Raw genomic sequence first — 22443 nt, 5'->3', positions numbered from 1 at the left:
GAACCATACGGTGGACAGATTCTACTCCCTACACATGTCTCGAATGCGTTCCCATGGACGCCTTTGCAACAAAGGCCTCTTATATGTGTCTCTTTCGATGCCTCTCATAGCCAGCACTCTTATTATGCTGCACCGGGACGGGTTTCACTGTTTCTCAGACCCACGTCCTGGCCGAGACCAGTATGGTTTCCCATACTTCTCAATCTATCACACCAGTAACCAATTCACCTTCTCACAGGTCAGTCTCATATCATGGACTCACTGATGTTCTCAGGTACTGGTAGCGTCACAAAAACCTTCCACACATAAATATTACCATTCAAAATGGCATGATTTACCACATGGCGCATACAAAAGGGTATTACCCCCTTTTTTTCTACACCACTCTTTTCTCTTACTCCCTCGGATTCTGCTCCACAGACATCCTCCACATGGGTACACCTCGGCTCCAATTGGCGTACCACTTGGGAGTGGGGATACCCGATTAATGGTTCAACCCCTTCTGAGTCAGTTTACCATGGGTTATCCACTGATTAAGCCGCCTCTATTTTTACTGGTAACGGAATGGGGCCTATATTTAGTGCTTTCAAGGCTCATACGTTCCTCGTTCGAGCCTTGCCATTCCTCTCACTTAACAGTCTGGCATGGGACATTCTTTCCCTTGTAGTCATCACTTCTGCCAACAGGGTCAGTGATTTCCACACCTTGTAACATACTCACCCGACCCTGCGTTCCTCCGTGACCGAGTGGTCTTACATATTCAACTTCATATCCTTCTTAAGGTAGACGTAGCATCTCACCTTACTCAGAATATACTCTGCCCAATTTTTCCGATCACCTCTCTCTCACCAGAGCGAGAGGGTTTTCCACTCCTTGGACTGTAAAAGTGCACTTGCATTCTATCTAGACCGCACTACACTCCATAGGAATTACACCTAACTCTTTCCTTCTGTGGCAAAAGCCAATCTGCGAGTTCCAGTGGGCAAACAGACCTTTTCCTCCTAATTGACGGTCTGTATCTCTTTTTCCTACCAACAAGCAGGCATTTCATTACAACACCGTGTGTAACCACATTCTGTTAGGGCCATACCAGCCTCAATAGCTCACCTTCAGCCAGTGCCGCTTGTACATATTTGTAAGGCTGTGACCTGGAGCTCTCTCCATACCTTCGCAGCCCATTATTGATTAGCTAAGACTGGCTGGAAAGCTTCCATGTTTGACCAGTCCGTCTACTCATCTTCTTTTCGGTTTAACTAATCAACATCCTTCCACCAACCCATTAAGGGTTTCAGGATGCCCTCCTTACCAAATTCTACCCTCGTTGTTGCGCCTTTTCCACATCTTTGGTTGCATTTGGTGCACTCTCGGGCATCCTCAGCTCAGTACTCACCCATATGTGAGGACTACCATCCTGCTTGTCCTGTGAGAAAGCAAATGTTGCTTACCTGTAACAGGTGTTCTCACAGGATGCAGGATGTTAGTCCTCACAAAACCCACCCGCCACCCCCCGGAGTTGGGTCTACATACGTTTTATTATTTTAGTTTCGCTTGCACTTTTTGTTATAAGATGAGACTGAGGGGGAGACACCTGTGGTCACAGGGATAATTGCAGGCTGAGCATGCTCAGTGTGCCAGTGTCAGTCAAAGCTTTGTAGAAACTTTGACAGAAAAGTTTTCCATAACAGGGCTCCGTCCACTGACGTCACCCATATGGGAGGACTAACATCCTGCTGTCCTGTGAGAACACCTGTTACAGGTAAGCAACATTTACTTTATATACATCACACAAACTATTGAGCAGAATATATTTTGGTTTACAAAGGGCAAATAGTTTCTGATCATGCTGTATGTTGGCAGATTTTTTTTATATCGTAAAAGTTAATCTATTATTCAATAGCTCAAAAGCACATAAATAGCTCTACTAACCCTATGTTAATTTCAAATGTCACTTATGAATTATTTTTAAATATTTTTCTAGCTGGTCTTCTGCTGTTTCACTGAAATCTGGGAGCAGTTAGCAGGAGAGTCATAAATTACCTCACACTCGCTGGATCCAATTGGTCTATTTTGGCTGTGAAATCATAAATCACATCACACGTGTAGCATCTTTGTTAATTTGTGGCAACGTCTTAAACTAAGCTGCTTCCAGGAATTTAGGGGACTTGTAGGGGGAAAACTTAATTCGAAATGACTTAAAAATACTATTGTTAATTATCATATACTATATATTATTTTTACTTATGTGCACTTCTGAAATAGTATGCAGTAGATAGGGTGACATTTCCTTGTAAGGCTAATCTGCATTTATTGTATTAATATGTGATTTTTTTCCTTTCTAATACTTTAAAATTTTAGGTTGAAAACTCCACGCTCAACTCCCAAAGTACTTCACTTATGAACCAGAATTCTCAACTGCTAGTTCAACAATCTGGTTTGGAAACTGAAAATGAATTGCTGATTAGGGAACGAGAGGAACTAAAATCAATGTATGATTTGCTGGTTAAAGATCATGAAAAATTGGCACATGTTCATGAAAGACAAGCTGCGGAATATGAATCTCTTATTGCCAAGCATGGCAACCTCAGGTTTGCACATAAGAACCTGGAGGTGGCACACAAAGACCTTGAAGATAGGTAAGTGTCTTAACTGTTTGAGTGCTGTACCTATAAGGAAATGAAACATCTGTAGCCATAGATTCACACTCACTACTGCTGGAGTATTACCACTTTACAGCATATTGCAGGGGGTAATGGAATATTTCTTAGCGTGTAGCAGATGGACTCAAAACAAGTGGGTATAGTGTGCTCGTGCTAGCAGTTGGAGACGGATCTGACGTCAGCACGGGTACATATACCCCCGCAGGAAGTGCAGCAATTCAGTAATTTCCGTCTCCAAAGCAGTTTGGAGCTACCTTACGCTCGCTGAGCGTTTTTCCTAGACCATCCAGAGGTAGAAACTCTCAGCGCTTCAACCCTTACAGGGCTCGCTACCAAGCACCTCGTTCTCAGGCCAGGAACCAGTCCTTTTGGGCTAAGCACAACAAGAGGAGAACCGGCTCGGGTTCTGGTCCCGGCCGCACCCCGCAATGACAATCAGCCGACCCATCCGGGGGTAGCAGCCATAGGGGGCAGGCTAACCCTCTTCTACCGCAGGTGGGTCGAGATTACCTCGGACCAGTGGGTCCTCGCCATCATCCGAGAAGGGTATTACCTGGACTTTCTTCGGCTCCTGCCGGACAAGTTTGTGGAATCTCCTTGTTCACCCCTCAAGAGGGCGGCACTAGAAGTTACCTTGCTCCTGTCCCTAAAAGCCATAATCCCAGTGCCTGCAGGGGAGATAAATTCTGGGCATTATTCCATTTATTTCATAGTACCCAAGAAGGAGGGCACTTTCAGGCCCGTCCTGGACCTCAAGTCAGTCAACAGACACCTACGGGTCCCCAGCTTTCGCATGGAAACTCTGCGGTCTGTCAAAAATGCAGTACAGCCAGGGGAGTTTCTCACATCCCTAGATCTGTCGGAAGCCTACTTGCATATCCCAATCCATCGGGATCACCAGCGCTATTTACGCTTCAGAGTCCTGAACCAACACTTCCAGTTCCAAGCTTTACCCTTCGGGTTAGCCACCGCGCTGCGGACCTTTACCAAGGTCATAGTAGTAGTGGCGGCGTCCCTCAGGAAAGAAGGAATCCTCATCCATCCCTACCTGGACGATTGGCTGATCAGGGCGAAGTCACCGGAGGAGAGCCACCAGGCAACCAACAGAGTTATAGCTCTTCTGGAAAGCCTAGGATGGGTAGTAAACTTGAACAAGAGTTCCCTACAGTCTTCTCAGTCGCTGGAATACCTAGGAGTCCGATTCGACACCCAGGAAGACAAGGTCAGTCTGACCGCCAAGAGGAGAGCAAAGCTCCGGAATCGTCTGCTGGCCCTGCTGAGCGCCACCCGGCCCACAGCTTGGGATTACCTACAGGTCCTCGGCCTTATGGCATCCACTCTGGAGGTGATACCATGGGCGCGGGCTCATATGAGACCATTACAACGCGCCCTCCTATCTCGGTGGAGCCCACGATCACAGAACTACACTGTACACCTACCTCTACCAGCCAGAGTGCGGAATCAGATACGGTGGTGGTTGCAGCCCGGCCACATGAGCCGGGGGTCAAGAATGTCCTCCCCAACCTGGACCCTGCTCACTACAGATGCCAGCCTGAACGGATGGGGAGCACACTGCGAAGAACTCACCGCCCAAGGGCGGTGGAACAGAGAAGAGTCGGGGTGGAACATCAACCGACTAGAGGCCCGGGCAGTCAGGATAGCATGCCTGCGATTTGCCCACAGACTCAGAAACAGAGCGGTCAGAGTGATGTCGGACAACGCCACCACAGTGGCATACATCAACCGACAGGGCGGAACCAGAAGCCGACAGGTATCCCTAGAAATAGCCCCCCTGATGTCTTGGGCGGAAGCAAATCTACAGGACCTCTCCGCCGTCCACATCGCCAGGAAGGACAACACCACGGCAGACTTCCTCAGCAGAGAAAGCCTAAAACGGGGGAATGGCAGCTGTTGCCCACAGCTTTCCGGATGATTGTGGATCAGTGGGGGATGCTGGGCATGGACCTACTAGCGGACAGGTCCAACGCTCAAGTACCCAGATATTTCAGCCGTTGGCGGGATCCTCTATCCCAGGGGATCAATGCCCTGGTACAGCCATGGCCTCAGGGGATCCTGCTATATGCCTTTCCTCCAAGATTCAGCGGCACAGAGGCCTAGTTCTTCTAATGGCCCCGGACTGGCCAAGAAGACCCTGGTACGCAGACATGAGAAGACTACTAGCAGGGAATCCATTTCCCCTGCCTCCACACAGGGACCTGCTGCGGCAAGGTCCCATCCTCCACAAGGATCCAGCTCAATTCTCTCTTACGGTCTGGCCATTGAGAGGGCTAGACTGAAGAAAAGAGGATACTCGGGGCCGGTAATAGATACACTCCTCCGCGCACGCAAGTTCCCCACATCACTAACATATATAAGGATCTGGAGAGTATTTGAAGCCTGGTGCGAAACTCACGGCACCAATCCACATGCCGCTAAAATCCCTAGCATTTTGGATTTCCTGCAAGATGGACTTCAGAAGGGTCTGTCCCTCAATTCCATCAAGGTTCAGGTGGCAGCGCTATCCTGCTATGGTCCCCGGAGTGACGGCAACAGCATCGCCACACACCCAGACGTTTCACGTTTCCTGAAAGGAGTCAAACACATTCGCCCGCCACTGAAGTGGCCAGTGCCCCTGTGGAACCTCAACCTAGTTTTGGAATTTCTAGCGGGACCCGCCTTCAGACCCCTTCGAGGCCTGTCCCTCCGTTTGTTAACCTTGAAGATGGTGTTCCTGCTGGCCGTATGCTCAGCACGCCACATCTCAGAGCTACAAGCGCTGTCCTGCCGTGATCCGTTTCTCAGAATCACTCCAGAGGCTATCCATCTTCGCACGGTTCCTTCCTTCTTACCCAAAGTAGTCTCACACTTCCACCTCAACCAAACCATATCCTTGCCTACCACGGAAGGTTTGAAGAAGTCGGAAGAAGGTCGAATACTACGCCATCTCGATATCAGCAGGCTGCTGTCCAGATACCTGAAAATGTCAGAAGCAGTATGAAAGACGGGACCACCGGTTCGTCCTTCACAGCAGGAAGAAGCAAGGGGAAGCGGCCTCACGGGCAACTATCGCCCGCTGGATCAAAGAAGTTATCAAGGCAGCCTACGTAGAAGCGGGAAAACCACCACCTCTACGGGTCAAGGCTCACTCTACCAGAGCGCAAGCGGCCTCTTGGGCAGAAACTAGGATGCTGTCGCCTGCAGAGATATGTAAAGCGGCGATGTGGTCCTCCCTCCATACATTCTCCAGATTCTATCGTCTGGACGTCCAGGCCAGGGAGGACACAGCATTTGCGAGGGCAATCCTGAACGGACCTCGGGCAGCCTTCCACCCAGTCCGGGAGTAGCTTTTGTACATCCCACTTGTTTTGAGTCCATCTGCTACACGCTAGGAGAGAATGGAGGAAGGCTGCGCAGCTCGGCACGCACAAGGTGCACAAGGGTGCATCCCCTTGCGCGTGCCGACCCCGGATTTTATAACATGCGCGCGGCTGCGCGCTCATGTTATAAAATTGGGCGTAGATTTGTGCGTGCCGGGTTGGGCGCACAAATCTACGCCCGCGTGTAGCTTTTAATATCTGCCCCATGAATACATAAAATCCAACTAAAATAAAATTTGTAACAATACTAAAATTTATGACTAAAAAATAACTAACAAAATCAGCAAGACTAAGAAAATAACTAAAATATGAAATTCAAAACATAATCAGCATAAAAAAAATATATCTGACATTAAAACATGTTTAACCATTTTCTGCATTAACATGCGTCACTGTCAAATGCCTGCTTAAAATAAAAGGCCTTTACTTGTTCCTTAGAGTAGTATGACATTGAGTGTTGTCAGTCTCATCTGGCAGATTGTTCCATAATGTCAGCCCAGCTACATAAAATGTCCTCTCTTGGTCTCTGGAAGACGTGATTATCGCTCTGTGTGAATATCTAATAAATTTCGACAAGTCCATCTGAACATACACTGTGGTTTATAAATCTTGAGCAATGAATTAATACATAATGGAGTGTCCCTGCTTAATGCACGGTATATTAAAGTTATAATATTGAATTGGATCCTCCAGTGTATGGGAAGTCAATGTAAAGAGCGCAGAACTGGATCTTGCAGCAGTGTTTTGTACCTCTTGCATGCATTTTAACATATAAGCTGATAATCGTACACTGTATTGCTATAATCTAGTTAGAAATTACTAGGGGTTGTATGAAAATGGGCATAAAAAATGGTTTTAGATCACACAATGCTCTTAGGAGTAGATTTTAAAACATGCGCACACGCGTCCATGTGCGCGCAGTTCCTGGCGTACGCACATGGACGTGCCAATTTTATAACAAGCGTGCGTCGCCGCGCACATGTTATAAAATATGATACCCGAATGCACATGCACACCCAATTTTAATATTGGCATGTTGTGACTCGCGGGGGAGGGGGGATTTTTTAAAGTGCGCGCGGCAACACAATCGGGCTTTTGCTCAGTTCCCGCTAGTCCGCTCCAATTAAGGAGCAGACTGGGAGGGAAATTCCCTAACCCCCTAACTACCCCTCCTCCCGTTTCCCATCTTCAGCCCCACCTAACTACTATATTTTAATTTTAAAACTTACCTGCGCCTTTGAGAAGTAAGTCCCGGTCGGCCCCCACTCACGAGCCCGCCCCTTTCAAGGAGCTCGGCACTTCAGCGCATATCGGGAGATATGTGCGTGGCCGGGTCCTTTTTAAAATATGCTCACTGCGCACACTGCCCAGCCATGCATGTATTCCCTGGCTTTTATGCGCGCCGGGCTTTGAAAATTTGGGCTTTAATTTAAAAAAAAAAAGAACTTTTTGCTGCAGTTTTTATCTGTTCTTCTAATGACAGATCAGGCTGAATATGTACTCCTAGATTCCTTACCACCGGGAAAACTTTTATTGTCCATTCCCCTAAATAGAAATCATCTGAGAAAAATCTATTTAATATATTTACATTTGTTTTTTCACTGTTGACAGCCAGTTTGTTAATGTGCATCCATTCGGACACAGTGCATAAGCAGTGATCTAATGCGTCAATGGTGATTGTTACTGGCACAAAACATTATATATCCGCTGCATAAGGTCTGCAGCCCTACTCCCAGACTGGCGAATAGGCCTCAGAATGGGTGGAGAAAAAAGGGCAGATAGTGTATGATGGAGTGTATGTCCCCAGGCTGAAAACCAAAGAATCAATCAGGTAAAACTCAAGAGGGAGGGTGAAGAGAACCAGTCATTCTCAGGGAGAGTGGTTTCTTCCACCAAAGGAGTCCAGAAAGCAGCCACAGGGGTGGGAAGGGGGCAGGCAGGACGACTGGGCCAATCAGGATAGTTCAGGGAAAGGGCCTAGGGCCTAAACAAAGGGATCCTCAGTCTCCCTCGAGAGGCTCAGAAGGTGGCAAGGTCTTACCGTGGAAAGAACTCTTGGAGCAGTAAAGACTGACAGGATCAGGAATCTTGACCCACTAAAGAAAAGAGCAAGGTTTACTGACATTTATATTGCTTTGGGATTTGTTCTTCCCTTTTCTGTTTGGATTCGCTGAAATTGTGGACTGAGTCTAAGGGGGTCATTTTCAAAAGGGCCTCCGCCGGATTCTCGGGCGGTGATCTTACAACCGGAGATAGAGTTGTCATCAACTCAAGGGAGGTTGCAGGCTCTTCTTCCCCCTGCTCCACTCCCAGCGAGCCCTCCACGGTTTCTCTGACCTGATACACATGGACGTCCATCGGCCCTGCCAGCACTTGAGGTGAGGATGTCTCCGGGGCTAGACACTTCCTCACCCTGCATTTGCGGGCCGAATGCAGCATATTCCGCTAGGAAAAAGAAATTGGGTAAGAGAGCAAGACGCCCAAGTAATCCGCTATGCTGCCATCTTGGGTCATGTGGTGTCTTTTTTTTGTCTTTAATAGTCTCCATTATTTTCTTCATGGTTGCAAAATCCTGATCATTTTTGTTTTGATAAAGCTTCTGTTGTGGCTTAGCTGGCCCTTTTCATCAAGGAAAATGGTGCCCATTTCATGTTGTGCCCCAGAAGGTGGCCAGCTGTCTCCTGATGTAACTTCAAGATGACTATAATTGACCAACTTAATTGATTGTCCTTTCACCAATTTTCCATAAGCCACATCTCCACAAAGGTGAAAAGGTTCTTGATTCCCTGGATTGCAAGAATGCTGTTACTTTCTACCTGGACTGGATTAAATCCAGTAGAAAGTCCATTCCAGTTCTTGTTCCTTTGATCCTAATGGGTCAGGGAATATAATGACAAAATGCCCAGTTTCTAACTGGATAATAGATTGCATCTTCCTCTGTGATGCCCAGGCAGGTCTGACTTTAGAGAAATATGTTAAGGCCCATAATGTTAAGACCATGGCAATGTTGATCATGTATCTAAGATTTACCTCCACTGAGGAGGTTCGCAAGATTACGATGTGGCATTCAGTCCACACATTCGCATTCCACTATTATCTGGGCATGGAATTTCGATTGAATAGTAGATGTGGACTGTCTGTTCTCCATGGCCTTTTTAAGAGGTAGAGGTCACCTCTATCTCCACTAGAGCCCATTATATTATTTGGGGTGTCAGAAAAGGTTTTTCCCAACAAAATCACATTTTCAGCCTGTTACATAAGAACATAAGAAGAAGTTGCCATACTGGGTCAGACCGAGGGTCCATCAGGCCCAGCATACTGTTTCCAACAGAGGCCAATCCAGGTCACAGGTGACAAGAACCTGGGAAGTACTCAAATTTTAAATAGATCCCATGCTACTAATGCTGATAATAAGCAGTGGCTATTCCCTAAAGGGTCGATTTTAAAAGATCTGAGCATGCATCCATCCTCCCATCTCGTCTTATAAGTTGTTTACTGTTAGTTAAAGCTATATTAATAGAACTGAGAAGGAGGTTCAGGACTACAGTGGCATAAGAACTCCACATTTAAACAGGAGAGACCTTTAGGTCTTTCCAGAAAGTTCTGAAAGGATTGTCCATTCAGCACTGAGCAGTCATGTGTCTAGTGAACTGCTGACTTCAGTTACAAATAAACAACTTTACTGTGCAGTTATCAAGTTTTTGGAATTCATTTTTGCATGCATAAAATTGGATTTTATGCACATCAAATTCAGTTTTATGCATGTAAGATGACATTTACATGCATAAAGTTTCAAAAATGAATGGAACAAATGTATACTTTGGAAGAAATATAGGAAATTTTTATTTGATCCAAAAATGAATGAATTGAACATTTTTTCACACACACAATGAACATTGTCGGTGATAAAATATGCTCATAATGTAAGCATAACAGAAAATTTAGAGAGAATTACAATTTTGTTTTACTATTTGTCATGGCAAGATTTGGTATATTTATTAGGTGTCTGAACCAGTTTTAATGTGTTTGTTAATGTTTTCTATACATCTATATACACATAATTTGGCCCTACCTTTATTATTCTGGCAGCAGTGGATTCATCAGCTGTGTTCATAGCTAGTTGACAAGTCTTATCCTTTCATTAATGGAAGAGGGAGGAATGAGGAAAAGTGTTTCAGATTTCACTAATTGCTGATCAGATTTGTGCTTGAATCCTAACATATACCCATGTATTAGAATCTTAAGCAACCAGTAAGTGTGCAGGAAATGAACAAAAGAACATGCATGCCAACTAAAATGATGGTGTTTGGAACTGAAATTCCCTCTTGCCTACAAGAAAACTCAACCCTAACAAGTTTTCTGTTAAACCAAAGGGTATGTAATACTTTTTATTAACCTTATCTGCAGGTACAACCAGTTACTTAAACAAAAGGTTCAATTAGAAGAACTGGAAAAAGTGCTGAAAGCAGAACAAGAGAAAATGCTGCAAGAAAACAAACAGCATGAAACTTTAGCTGCAGTATACCAAAGACTTCATGAAGAAAATGACAGGTAATGAAAACAAAAACTAATGCTTTCTGTTCTACTTTCCCAAAACAGTCTACGAAAGAACCCACTCAGTGAAAAAGAAACAAATCGAAAAATATTTCACCCTTAAGTACGATGAAAAAAAATGTGAAAATACTTTATTTGGCTGGACCTCATAAGAAAAGTACTAAATTCTGTACAGTAAAGCCCTGTTAAATGTACAATCTTGATACACAAGAAGTATTTTTCCTTTTTTCCCTAGACAGCATTTCCAGGTGGCCCCAGGGGCTAGAGCAGTGGTTCCCAACCCTGTCCTGGGGACCCCCCAGCCAGTCGGGTTTTCAGGAAATCCACAATGAATATGCATGAGAACATTTGCATGCACTGCCTCCATAACATGCAAATTTTCTCTCATGCGTATTCATTGTGGCTATGCTGAAAACCCGACTGGCTGGGGGTCGCCAGGACAGGGTTGGGAACCACTGGGCTAGAGGGATCTCTTGTCTGAGAATTCCCTTGTGGCATTGTCTGTGGTTGGCAGGGGCCACCAATGTAGAGGCAGCTATCTTTCCCCTCTTCCTGGGAACAAGTATGGAAAAAGTATTATTTTAAGAAGCAGATTTCTTTAAAAACAAGTATACTCTGTCTACTGTGCAGTATTTCAGAAGTTTATTTACCAATATCATGATTGAGCGCCTGCTCTCCTAATGCGCACCAATCCACCTCTCCCAGGCACCAAATTTAATATTTAGATTAACTGCCACAATAAAAAGAAGGTGCTAGGGGAAATTTTGTGTCCCTAGCATCTCCTCTGCATTGGGCGCCCAGGAATGATGGCTGTCAGTGTGGGTTAGGAAACCAGACGCTCAATATGAACGTCTGTTTCTTCCCGCTACCAGCACAACATATACCCATAATATACAACCACAATATACATGGTCCAGGTGCCCAGAAAATGTTTTTCCACAAATAGGTTTTTTTAACTGATTCCGCTTTCTGTGATCCCTCCTACTTAGTATCGTGACAATATTAGTAGGAGGGATCACAGAAAGCAAGAATTTGGGGTTTTTACAATGAGCCCTTGAGTGCGGCAGAACTTTACGCCAGCCCTGGGTTGGTGTAAAATTTGCCACATTTCAAGGGTGCATTGGCCGCGCAGGAAATATTTTGTATCGTGGGTATTGGCTAATGGCCTCATCTTACAAGTACTTTACATGTGATGAATGCTATTAGCTACATGCTCAATTGGATGCGTGTTTTGGACGCGCTAATCCCCGTTTTGCATCGGGGGTTAGGGACACCATCCAAAATGTGTATTCAGTCGCGTGTTGAGCCATGCGCTGGCCACTGTGCACCATATTGCATTGGCCTGTTGGTGTCATTTTACAAATTTTAAGACGTTTTTAATTCTTATTATGCTTCCCAAAAACTCCTGGGTGCAGATGTGTTAAGTGTCATAAATTATCTCACACTCTGAAAGTGTTTGTTCTATATGGGATCCAATATGACAAATTATAAGACATGCAGTGTACAAACCATTTGGATGTAATTCTGTAAGAGGCCATTTGATTCTATTTAAAATGTCTGCTCCTAGAGGTTTTGAGAAATTAATGGGGAATTGCTTAAAGATTTTCAAAACTATTGGCAGAGAAATAAAATATGTAACTGATGGAGTGTGGTTGTTACTGATTATTTGAGATACTAAGCAGTGTATAGAGAGAGCTTCTTTCTTTTATCATGTTCTCAATTAGAAAAATGCTATTAATTACAGTATTGCTTTGGTATGCTGAATTATTGCTCAATTAACAGATGTTTTTGGGAGCTTTTTAAAGGAATAACCTTTTGACGCCAGTGTAGCTAGAAAAACTCGCAATTAACAGATCTGTTGCTTTAAATCAGCTAGATAAGTACTGGCATATTTAGTATTGTCTACCATAAAGCATTTTTCCCTTCTATATGGATTTATTTTGCAAAAGGGAATCCCTTTCTACTTAAACCACACTACAGTCCACAGGAAATCAAATCAACTCTTTGTTTCCTATGATCCAAACAAACCAGGGAAAGCAGTGGGTAAACATACTCTATCCAACTGGTTAGCAGATTGTATACAGTTTTTCTATGAAAAAGCAAACCTTCCTCTCCAAGGGTCTGTAAAGGTGCATTCAGTAAGAGCAATGTCAACCTCAGTAGCACACTATCGTTCAGTGCCAATCCTTGACATATGTAAAGCAGCAACATGGTTCTCGAGCCCGCTGACAGCATGGGCTCGGAAACCGGACGCCGGCAAAATTGAGCATCCGGTTTTTGGCCCGACAGCCACGGGCCGAATTCAAATTAATTTTTTCTTTTTTTTTTTTTAAACTTGTTTTACTCTTCGGGACCTCAGACTTAATATCCCCATGATATTAAGTCGGAGGGTGCACAGAAAAGCAGTTTTTACTGCTTTGTGTGCACTTTCCCAGTGCCCGAAGAAATTAGCGCCTACCTTTGGGTAGGCGCTAATTTCTGAAAGCAAAATGTGCGGCTTGGCTGCACATTTTTGTTTTCTGAATCGCGCGGGAATACCTAATAGGGCCATCAACATGCATCAAGTCATCCTGATCCAGACAGACAATCAGGTGGACAATGTGGTACATCAACAAACAGGAAGGGACGGGCTCCTACCTTCTGTGTCAGGAAGCTGCGCAGATTTGGTCGGAAGCGCTCTCCCACTCGATGTACCTCAGGGCCACCTACTTGACCTACTTGCCATACTGGGTCAGACCAAGGGTCCATCAAGCCCAGCATCCTGTTTCCAATAGTGGCCAATCCAGGCCATAAGAACATGGCAAGTACTCAAAAACTAAGTCTATTCCATGTTACCATTGCTAGTAATAGCAGTGGCTATTTTCTAAGTCAACTTAATTAATAGCAGGTAATGGACTTCTCCTCCAAGAACTTATCCAATCCTTTTTTAAACACAGTTATACTAACTGCACTAACCACATCCTCTGGCAACAAATTCCACAGTTTAATTTTTCGTTGAGTAAAAAAGAACTTTCTCCGATTAGTTTTAAATGTGCCACATGCTAACTTCATGGAATGTCCCCTAGTCTTTCTATTATCCGAAAAAGTAAATAACCAATTTACATCTACCCATTCTAGACCTCTCATGATTTTAAACACCTCTATCATATCCCCCCTCAGCCATCTCTTCTCCAAGCTGAAAAGTCCTAACTCTTTATTCTTTCCTCATAGGGGAGCTGTTCCATTCCCCTTATCATTTTGGTAGCCCTTCTCTGTACCTTCTCCATCGCAATGGAGAAAGGTACAGGTGTTCTCACAGGACAGCAGGATGTTAGTCCTCACGAAACCCGCCTGCCGCCCTGCGGTGTTGGGTTCATAACGTTTTCTTATTTTCTTTTCGGCACAACCTGTAGCTTTTTAACAAGACTGAAGGGGGACCCCTGCTGGCTGCAGGGTTAGTGCCATGCTGGGCATGCCCAGTAAGGGCCAGTCAAATTTCTGGAAACTTTGACAGAAATGTTCTGTGATTGGGCTCCATCCTGTGATGTCACCCATATGTGAGGACTGACATCCTGCTGTCCTGTGAGAACACCTGTTACAGGTAAGCAACATTTGCTATATCAATGATGGTGAACTGCAGTTCTCAAGTGTAATAAACAGACCAGGTTTTCAGGATATCTACAATGAATATGCATGAGGAAGATTTGCATGTACTGCCTCCAATTCTATCTCATGCATATTCATTGTGGGTTTCTTGAAAACCTAGCCTGTTTGTGGCACTCGAGGACTGGAGTTCACCAACACTGATTTAGATCCAAGAGGTCATGGTATGAGGCTCAAAAGGGATAGACTCAGGAGTAACATAGGAGGACTTCATGAAAAGTATGTGGGATATATGGAACAGCTTCCCAGTGGAGGTAATGGAGGTGAAAGCAATAATATAATTCAATAAAGCATGGGATAAGCACAGAGGATCCTTGTATGTGAGGATAAAGCCTAAGATGGGATATGCTCTTTGATATTTTAACAAGAATGCACGTTAGATAGGCCTTGCAGTCCCAATCTGCCATCTTTTTTCTTTTTCTATGTGTTGTAAAGCATGTTGATTCTGGATAAAGTAGATTTTTTATAGGTTGTATTACCTTTAATTGGACCAACTCAAAAACATCCAAAGATTTGTACATGAGCTTTCAAGATCACATAGAGCATAATTTTGCATCAGCCTGCTTAAAACATTGACAAATATGCACACACGGTACACCAATTTTCAAAGCTTTGAAAACCATCCAAGCAAAACTACCCATATACAATTACACTTGCTAATTTGTACATACAAATTTTTTGAAGAAATTTCCATGCATACTTTGGTATTTCGAAAGTATGCATATAAATTTACATGCATACTTTCAAAATTCCAAACTATGCATGTAAGTCCAAATACCTCTCCATTCTGCCTCCAGGAACACCCCTGCACATTCCCTGCTGTTGAGAAACATCTCCATAACGTGATGCTATCACCACCATGTTTCACAGTAGAGTTGGGTGATGTGCTATGTTGGATTTGCTCCAAACATAATGCTTTGCATTCAGGCCAAAATGTTGTATTTTAGTTTCATTAGACTTTAAAACTTTTTTACCACTTGGCTACAGTATATCCTGCATGTTCTTTTTCATAAGTCAAATGGGATTCAAGGTGAGCTTTCTTGATTAATGGCTTCCTTCTTGCCACATTACCACAGAGGTCATATTTGTGGCATACTTGGGACATTGTTGTCACATGCACACTTGGACCAGTCTTGGTCATGGAAACCTATAGCTCTTTCAAAGTTAAATTGTTACACAAATAAGAGGGCCTATAAAATAGTTAATTTTGTTAATTACAGGTGAACTGTATCTCTAACTCAGTAATTGAGTGAGTAATGAAGTTAACAATATTTTACAGGCCTCTTTGTGTGATGATTTCTATGTGAGGAGATCACTCCTGGGTTAGAGATACAGCTCTTTCAAAGTTGCTATTTCCTCTTGGTTGCCTCCTTGATCAGTTTGCTTTCTACTTAGTCATCCAGTTTGGAAGGACAGCCTGATCTAGGCAGGATTTTGTTGGTGCCATACATTTTCTATTTCTTAAAAATTATCTTGGCCTTGCTCTGAGAGAAATTCAGGGACTTTACAGTTCTTTTATACCCATCCCCAAATCAGTGCCTGTCCACAACTTTGTCCCAGGATTCTTTTGGTGTCCTCAAGTGCCTCAATCAGGTCTGGTTTTTAGGTTTATCCACAACGAATATGCAAATATTCTATCCATATTCATCGTGGATATCCTGAAAACCAGACTTGATTGTGGCACCTGAGGACACCAAGGAGCTGTCAAAAGGATTCTGGGATAAAGTTCTGATTGTCGCAGTTGAGGACAGGAGTTGCCTACCCCTGCAGATCTTTAAAGATTTAGGATTGCTAAAGTATTACAAGAGGGTGTGAGGGGAGGGAAGTGTATACACTTATCCAACCAAGTAACTCCATATTATTTCTTCTTAATTTTCTAAGGAATTCTGGAATATATTTTTCACTTGGCAGTAGTGGAGTAAGATCTATGGATACATGGAAAAAACACTCAAGTGAATTTTCAAAGGTGTTACGCATGTAAATGTAACCTACTATTGTAGCAATTTTCAAAAGCCATTTACGTGCGTAAAGTACACTTACACAGGTAAATCCTGAAGACAATTCAATGGCATATATTGCAGCAATTTTTAAAAGCCCGCTTAAGCGGCTAAAGTGCATTTACATGCGTAAAACCCAGTTTTAAGCATGTAAATGCTTTTGAAAATAAGGCCCACGCTTTTTACTTCCAAGCTTTATGACAACACAAGATGAACATTTTGGAAGGGAGTATAGACTTTCTATAGCCACTGTATGTTGTAGACTATGAGATTGTTGTTATTCCATTGTTTTCAATGGGAGAAATCATACAGCAATATAATATAATATAATTGTGCACTGGAGAAAATATTTGATAAACCCATCTCCCCAGATTGAACCAGTGTATATATGTGTGACTAATCTGATGATCCTTTTTTCAGTGACTAGATTAATTGTGTATGTGGAAGCAAAAGGGGAAAAACCTGTTAGGTCTAGCATGACGTTTGACTTCGCTTTTTATCTATTTCTTATTCCCTGATTTTGTTTGCAGGCTGAATCACACATACAGTCAACTTCTGCGAGAAAATGAAGGTTTGCAAATTGATCATAAGAATTTAAAGAGCTTATTAAACAGTGGCAAACTGGAGCAAACAAGATTGGAAGCTGAATTTTCTAAATTAAAAGATCAGTACCAACAACTAGACATTACATACACAAAACTCAATAACCAGTGTGAGGTAAGGTATCTTTAATCTTAACTATCTTTAATTAAAATATCAGGAAATGAATGCCACATAGAGACCATAAGTCATAATGTCAAGTTTGTTTAGTGTGATAGCACAAAGGAAAAGCAGCAATGGTGTGCAGTTCTGGTCACCCCATCTCAAAAAAACATAGCGAGCTTAGAAAAAGTACACAGAAGGGTTACAAAAATGATAAAGGGGATGGAAAAGTTTGCTTATGGCGAAAGACTAAATAAATTAGGGCTCTCTAGCTTGGAAAAGAGACTGAGAAGGGGATATGATTGCGATATATGAAATCAAGACTCGCATAAATAGGGAACAGATATTTACCATTTCAAATAACAATAGGACTAGGGGACACTCCATGAAACTAGCAACCTGCAGATTTAAAACAAATCATAAGAAGTATTTTTTCATTCAGGGCACATTGGAATCTGTTGCCAGAGGATGTGGTCAAGGCAACTAACATAGGGGTCATTTATCAAAGTGCTATATGGCGTTTTCGCATGCAAAAACAGCCTTTAACACATGCGAAAACGCCATTAACGCGTGAGAAAGCACCATAACGCATGGTGCGATGCAAATGAGAAAAAGATGCTGTTTTTAGTGGAGAGAGAGAGAGCCTAGCCATAATGCCTTCACCCTAGATAGGTATTTATATCTCTTTGGGAGGCCCACCTAGTAACTCAAGGTGAGGTTTAGGTATTAGTGTAGGGGTTAGGGGCCACTTTGACATTCAAAGTGAGGCATACGAACAGAACAGTGCTCTCTTGTGAAGATTTTATGACCTTTGGAGTGAGGAAACTCACCCAAAGATGAGATTTGTGCAATATTCTCTCAACCTAGCTTGATGTTACCCAGGTGGAGAGTCCATTGAAGGTCATCAAATCTTCACAAGAGAGCACTGTTCTGTTCATACGTCTCATTTTGAATGTCAAAGTGGCCCCTAACCCCTACCCTAATACCTCACCTCGAGTTACTAGGTGGGCCTCCCATAGAGATATAAATACCTATCTAGTGTGAGGGCATTATGGAATGGCACTTATCGCAAGGTGTGAAAAAGATTCACATAGGTATTGGCGCAAATTGCTATTACCATAAAACACACCCCTTTTCCTATCGCATGCGATAGTTAGTGCATTTTGATAAATCCAGGCCATAGTGGGGTTCTAAAGAAGATTTGACAAGTTCCTGAAGGGTAAATAAACAATTTCCTGCCTCCATAACATGCAAATTTTTTCTCATGCATATTCATTGTGAATATCCTGAAAACCCGACTGGCTGGTGGGCCCCAGGACAGGGTTGGGGACCCCTGGTCTAGATAAATGGACTCAGGACCAGTGGGTTTATGCTTCTCCGCCAGCAGATAGAGATGGAGCAAGCTGATGTCACAGTATATATAAACCTGCAGTGACCCTAGCCTGCCAGTATTCTCCTTCTCCAGCAAATGGTGGATGTGCATCTCCCTATGGGGATTGCTTTGAGCTTTCTGAAAGGAGAAATTTGAAATTCTAAATTCAGGAAAAGAAAACCCCTGCGGCTGCTTTTTCTTGGATGGAATTTTTTCAAAGCTTACAAGCCTTTCTTCAGTTGCAGTCCTCCGCTTCCCCCCATTTCTGTCCGGTTGGACCCTCAGCCAGTGGCTCCTCCCTCTTTTAGTCCTATGCTTAAGCGCCGGGGTTCGCCTCAGCTCCCTGCGGGTGTTCCCGAAAGGGATCTGGATGGCACTGATAATGAGGTTGATCCTGATTCCCTGAAAGATGGGGAAATTCCTCCAGGGCTGGAACCATATCGAACCATGTTGCAGTTCTTTCATAGAGATGAACTGCCAGCCTTGATTTCCCAGACCTTGAAACAGCTGGGTGTTCCTGGTTCGGGTGCTATGTCAGAGCCAAGGAAGAATCCCATTTTGCTTTCCTTACGTAAAGCCTCTTGTTTTTTTTCCTGGTGATGGATGCCATCCAGGAATTGATTGATCTGTAATGGGATTCCCCAGAGGCAAATTTTAAAAGGGGGTCAGACATTGAAAAGCCTATACCCCCTGGATCTGACTATGAGAGAGCATTTGCATTTTCGGAAAACAAAGTGGATGCTCTGGTATATGCCATGTCTAAGCAGACTACTATCCCCATAGAGGGAGGAGCGGACTTGAAGGATGTACATGATAGAAGGATTGAGGTTATTCTTAAGCAAACCTTTGAGGCAGTGGAAATGAATTTACAGATTCTTGTTGCACCCTAGTTGCAAGATCTTGTTTGCTTCTTTCTCACGAGGTTGATGAGTCTGGATAGAATTCCAGAGCGGTTATAGAGCCTGTTGCTGCCTTTTTAGCAGACACAGGCTGTATTTGGTCCGGCCCTCAGCCACAGGAATGGCTTCGGTGATAACAGCCAGGTGTCAACTCTGGTTGCAAAATTGGCTGGCTAACACAGCTTCCAAAGCCAATCTTACCAAGATGCCCTTTAAAGGCTCACTTTTGTTTGGGAGCAAGTTGGAGAAACTGACCAGTAAGTGGGGCGAGTCTCTGGTGCCTCAGTTGCTGGAGGATAAGAAACAGTTAAAGCACCCCTTTGGTATGAGGGGTCATTTCCGGGGTTCCAGGCGTTTTCATCCTTGCAGCGGGACGATCTTTCAGCGGACTCAGCCTTTTGATTGGTCTCAGTACTTTCATTCCCGGCAGCCCAAGAGAGGAGCAGGCTCAGGTGGTGGAGTTTCCCAATAAAGGTTTGCCAACCTACCTTCCGGAACAGGAAATACGGGGATGTCTCTCTTTCTTTTATCAGAGGTGTGTTGAGATCACGTCAGACCAGTAGGTTCTGGAGGTGATACATGAAGGGTATGAACTGGAATTTTGCAGTATTTCTCAGGACGTGTTCATGGGGTCCCCTTGCCACTCCCCGCAGAAGAAGCAGGCAGTGGAGTTCACGCTTCAAAGGTTCCTCAGACTGAGGGCTGTGATTCTGGTGCCCACGTCTCAAAGTATCAGGCAATATTCCATTTATTTTGTTGTGCCCAAGAAGGAGAGCTCCTTTCGTCCCATCTTGGATCTCAAGAGGTTCAACCATCATTTGAAGGTGACTCATTTTCGAATGGAAACCTTTAACTCTGTAATAATGGCGGTATAGTATAGTGAATTTCTGACCTTAGATCTGTCAGATCTTCATATTCCCATCTGATTGGAGCATCAGCGCTTTCTACACTTTGCAGTGTTTGGGTGCCATTATCATTTTCAGGCTCCCAGAACATTTTCCAAGATTCTGGTGGTGGTAGCATGGCCTTCCGAAAAAAAGGAATCCTGATGCACTCATATTTGGACGACTGGCTGATTCGAGCCAAGTCTCAGGAAGAGAGCTGACTGGTGACACACAAGTTGATCTCCTTATTGCAGGAGTTCGGTTGGGTGGTGAACCTGACCAAGAGCAGTCTTCATCCATCCCAGTTGTTGAAGTGTCTGGTTCGACATGGGACAGGACAGAGGTTTCCTACCGGAATTTTGGATCCAGAGATTGATGTCTCAAGTGCATCAGTTGATGAACACTCTGCTTTATGGCAGCTACTCTGAAAGTGATGCTGTGGGCAATGACACATTTGCGTCATCTTCAGCACTCTCTGCTATCTCATTGGAACCTGCAGTCTCAGGATTATGCGGTTTGGCTCCACTTGCCAATGGAAATTTGCTCCTGCCTCCAATGGTGGTTGCTGGAGGCTCATCTGAGAAAGGGAGTTCCCTTGTCCTCTCCGGCCTGGTTGGTACTCACAACAGATGCGAGTCTCCACAATTGGGGGGCTCACTGTCTGGAGTTAATGGCCCAGGGGCACTGGAATGCCAAAGAGTCTTGATGGTGTATCAATCGTCTGGAGGCCCGGGCGATATGGCTGACATGCTTGCAGTTTAGCCAAAGGCTGTGGAATCAAGCAGTTCACATGATATCTGACAACGCGACGACGGTGGCCTATATCAATAGCCAGGGAGGAACCAAGTGTTGCAGGAAATAGCCAGCTGAAGGATGGGTAGAAGGTCATCTGTAGATGATCGTGGCCCTCTCATGTTGCAGGAAAAGACAACGTAAGAGCGGACTTTCTCAGCAGGGAAGGTCTGGATCCAGGAGAGCGTGTGTTGTCAGATGAGGTGTTTCACCTGATTGGGATCGCTGGGGCCTTCCATTCCTAGACCTGCTGGCGACTTCTCAAAATGCGACAGATCCTCGCTTCTACTGTCACAGGAGAGAGTGGGAGTAGACGCTCTCATACAAGTCTGGCCGGAAGACAGATTGCTTTATGCCTTTTCTCTGTGGCCCTTGCTGGGCAGGATAATTCATAAGGTCGAAGATCACAGGGAGCTAATACTCCTGGTGGCACCGAACTGGCTCAGGCGTCCATGGTATGCGGATTTGCAATGACTCCTGGTGGAGGCCCCCCTTCTTCCGCTGCACATGGATCTGCTTCAGCAGGGATCAGTTCTTCACGAGGATCCGACTCTATTTTGTCTTATGGTTTAGCCCTTGAGAGGGCTCGCCTGTTAAAGCATGGTTATTCCTCTGTGGTGATTGCCACTTTACTCCTCGCTCACAAGTTCTCCACTTCCTTGGCTTATGTGCGGGTTTGGAGAGTTTTTGAGGCCTGGTGTGAGGAGCGGAATGTTCTTCCTCATTCAGTTAAGATCCCTTGCATTCTGAATTTTTTGCAGGATGGATTGAATAAAGGCTTAGCCCTTAATTCCTTGAAGGTGCATGATGAATGATGTTTCCTTGTCTTATCCTGATGTGGCCCGTTTTTGAAGGGAGTGAAGCATCTTAGGGACACTTATTTATAGGGACACTTATTTATAGGTGAATCTTCAGGTGCAATACCCAGAATTTGATGAAAATATTTTTTTAAGGTAACTATCGGGAGTTCACCGAAAATCTTAGGGGAATTCTGAGATTAAACCAACAAGAAGAATTTTCCAACAGTTCAAGCCTGCGGGATAAAACTCTGATATCCCAAATGGAGGTAGATTGGACTGCCTGAATCTTTACATTGCCTGGGATGTTCTGCACCACCATAGGATCCAGTTTGGAAATGACCAAGTCCACTTTAGATACAGAAGAGGTCAAAATCTTAGCAAAATTCTCCATCAGTTCCCAAAGTGAATCCAAAGTTATAACCGCTGGCTTAACAGGCATTGGAAGGAGTCCTGTCAAGGAATCGGCACCCGATGAAGAGTAAATCTGTCCTCTTGCCAAACTAATATTGTCAGAGGACAACAAAGGAAAAGCTGTAACAGACGTGGCAGTATCTTCGGCTCCCATCCGCACTGCCGCCGGTGGGAGAGCCTGTTCTTGGGGGCTGAGGGAAACCTCGTCCCCAGGAAACACCGATGCTCCCTTGTCGAGTGCTGCATCAGGGAACTCACTGCTGAGATTCTGGGGGTCCGTGGTAGACATGAAGCTGACAATTGACAGCTGACCTGGAGGTAAAGGGAGGGGGACAGTGGGGAAAAACCTTAACTTT

The 22443-nt window shown here is 44.3% G+C and overlaps 1 protein-coding gene across 6 annotated transcripts in view; it reads left to right on the top strand.

Annotated features, from left to right (window-relative positions):
- The window catches only part of CCDC88A (coiled-coil domain containing 88A), a 503234-nt gene that overhangs the window by 355144 nt on the left and 125647 nt on the right, over window positions 1-22443 (top strand). For all 6 annotated transcript variants that reach the window (XM_029593463.1, XM_029593462.1, XM_029593464.1 and 3 more), the window contains exons 20-22: window positions 2356-2633; window positions 10442-10585; window positions 16758-16944. In XM_029593463.1, the coding sequence (XP_029449323.1) occupies window positions 2356-2633; window positions 10442-10585; window positions 16758-16944 (609 nt within the window). The remainder of the gene's footprint in view (window positions 1-2355; window positions 2634-10441; window positions 10586-16757; window positions 16945-22443) is intronic.

The sequence above is a fragment of the Rhinatrema bivittatum genome, chromosome 3 (assembly GCF_901001135.1).
Source record: "Rhinatrema bivittatum chromosome 3, aRhiBiv1.1, whole genome shotgun sequence".
Lineage (NCBI taxonomy): Eukaryota > Metazoa > Chordata > Amphibia > Gymnophiona > Rhinatrematidae > Rhinatrema > Rhinatrema bivittatum.
This window is presented reverse-complemented; position numbering and strand designations above follow the sequence as displayed.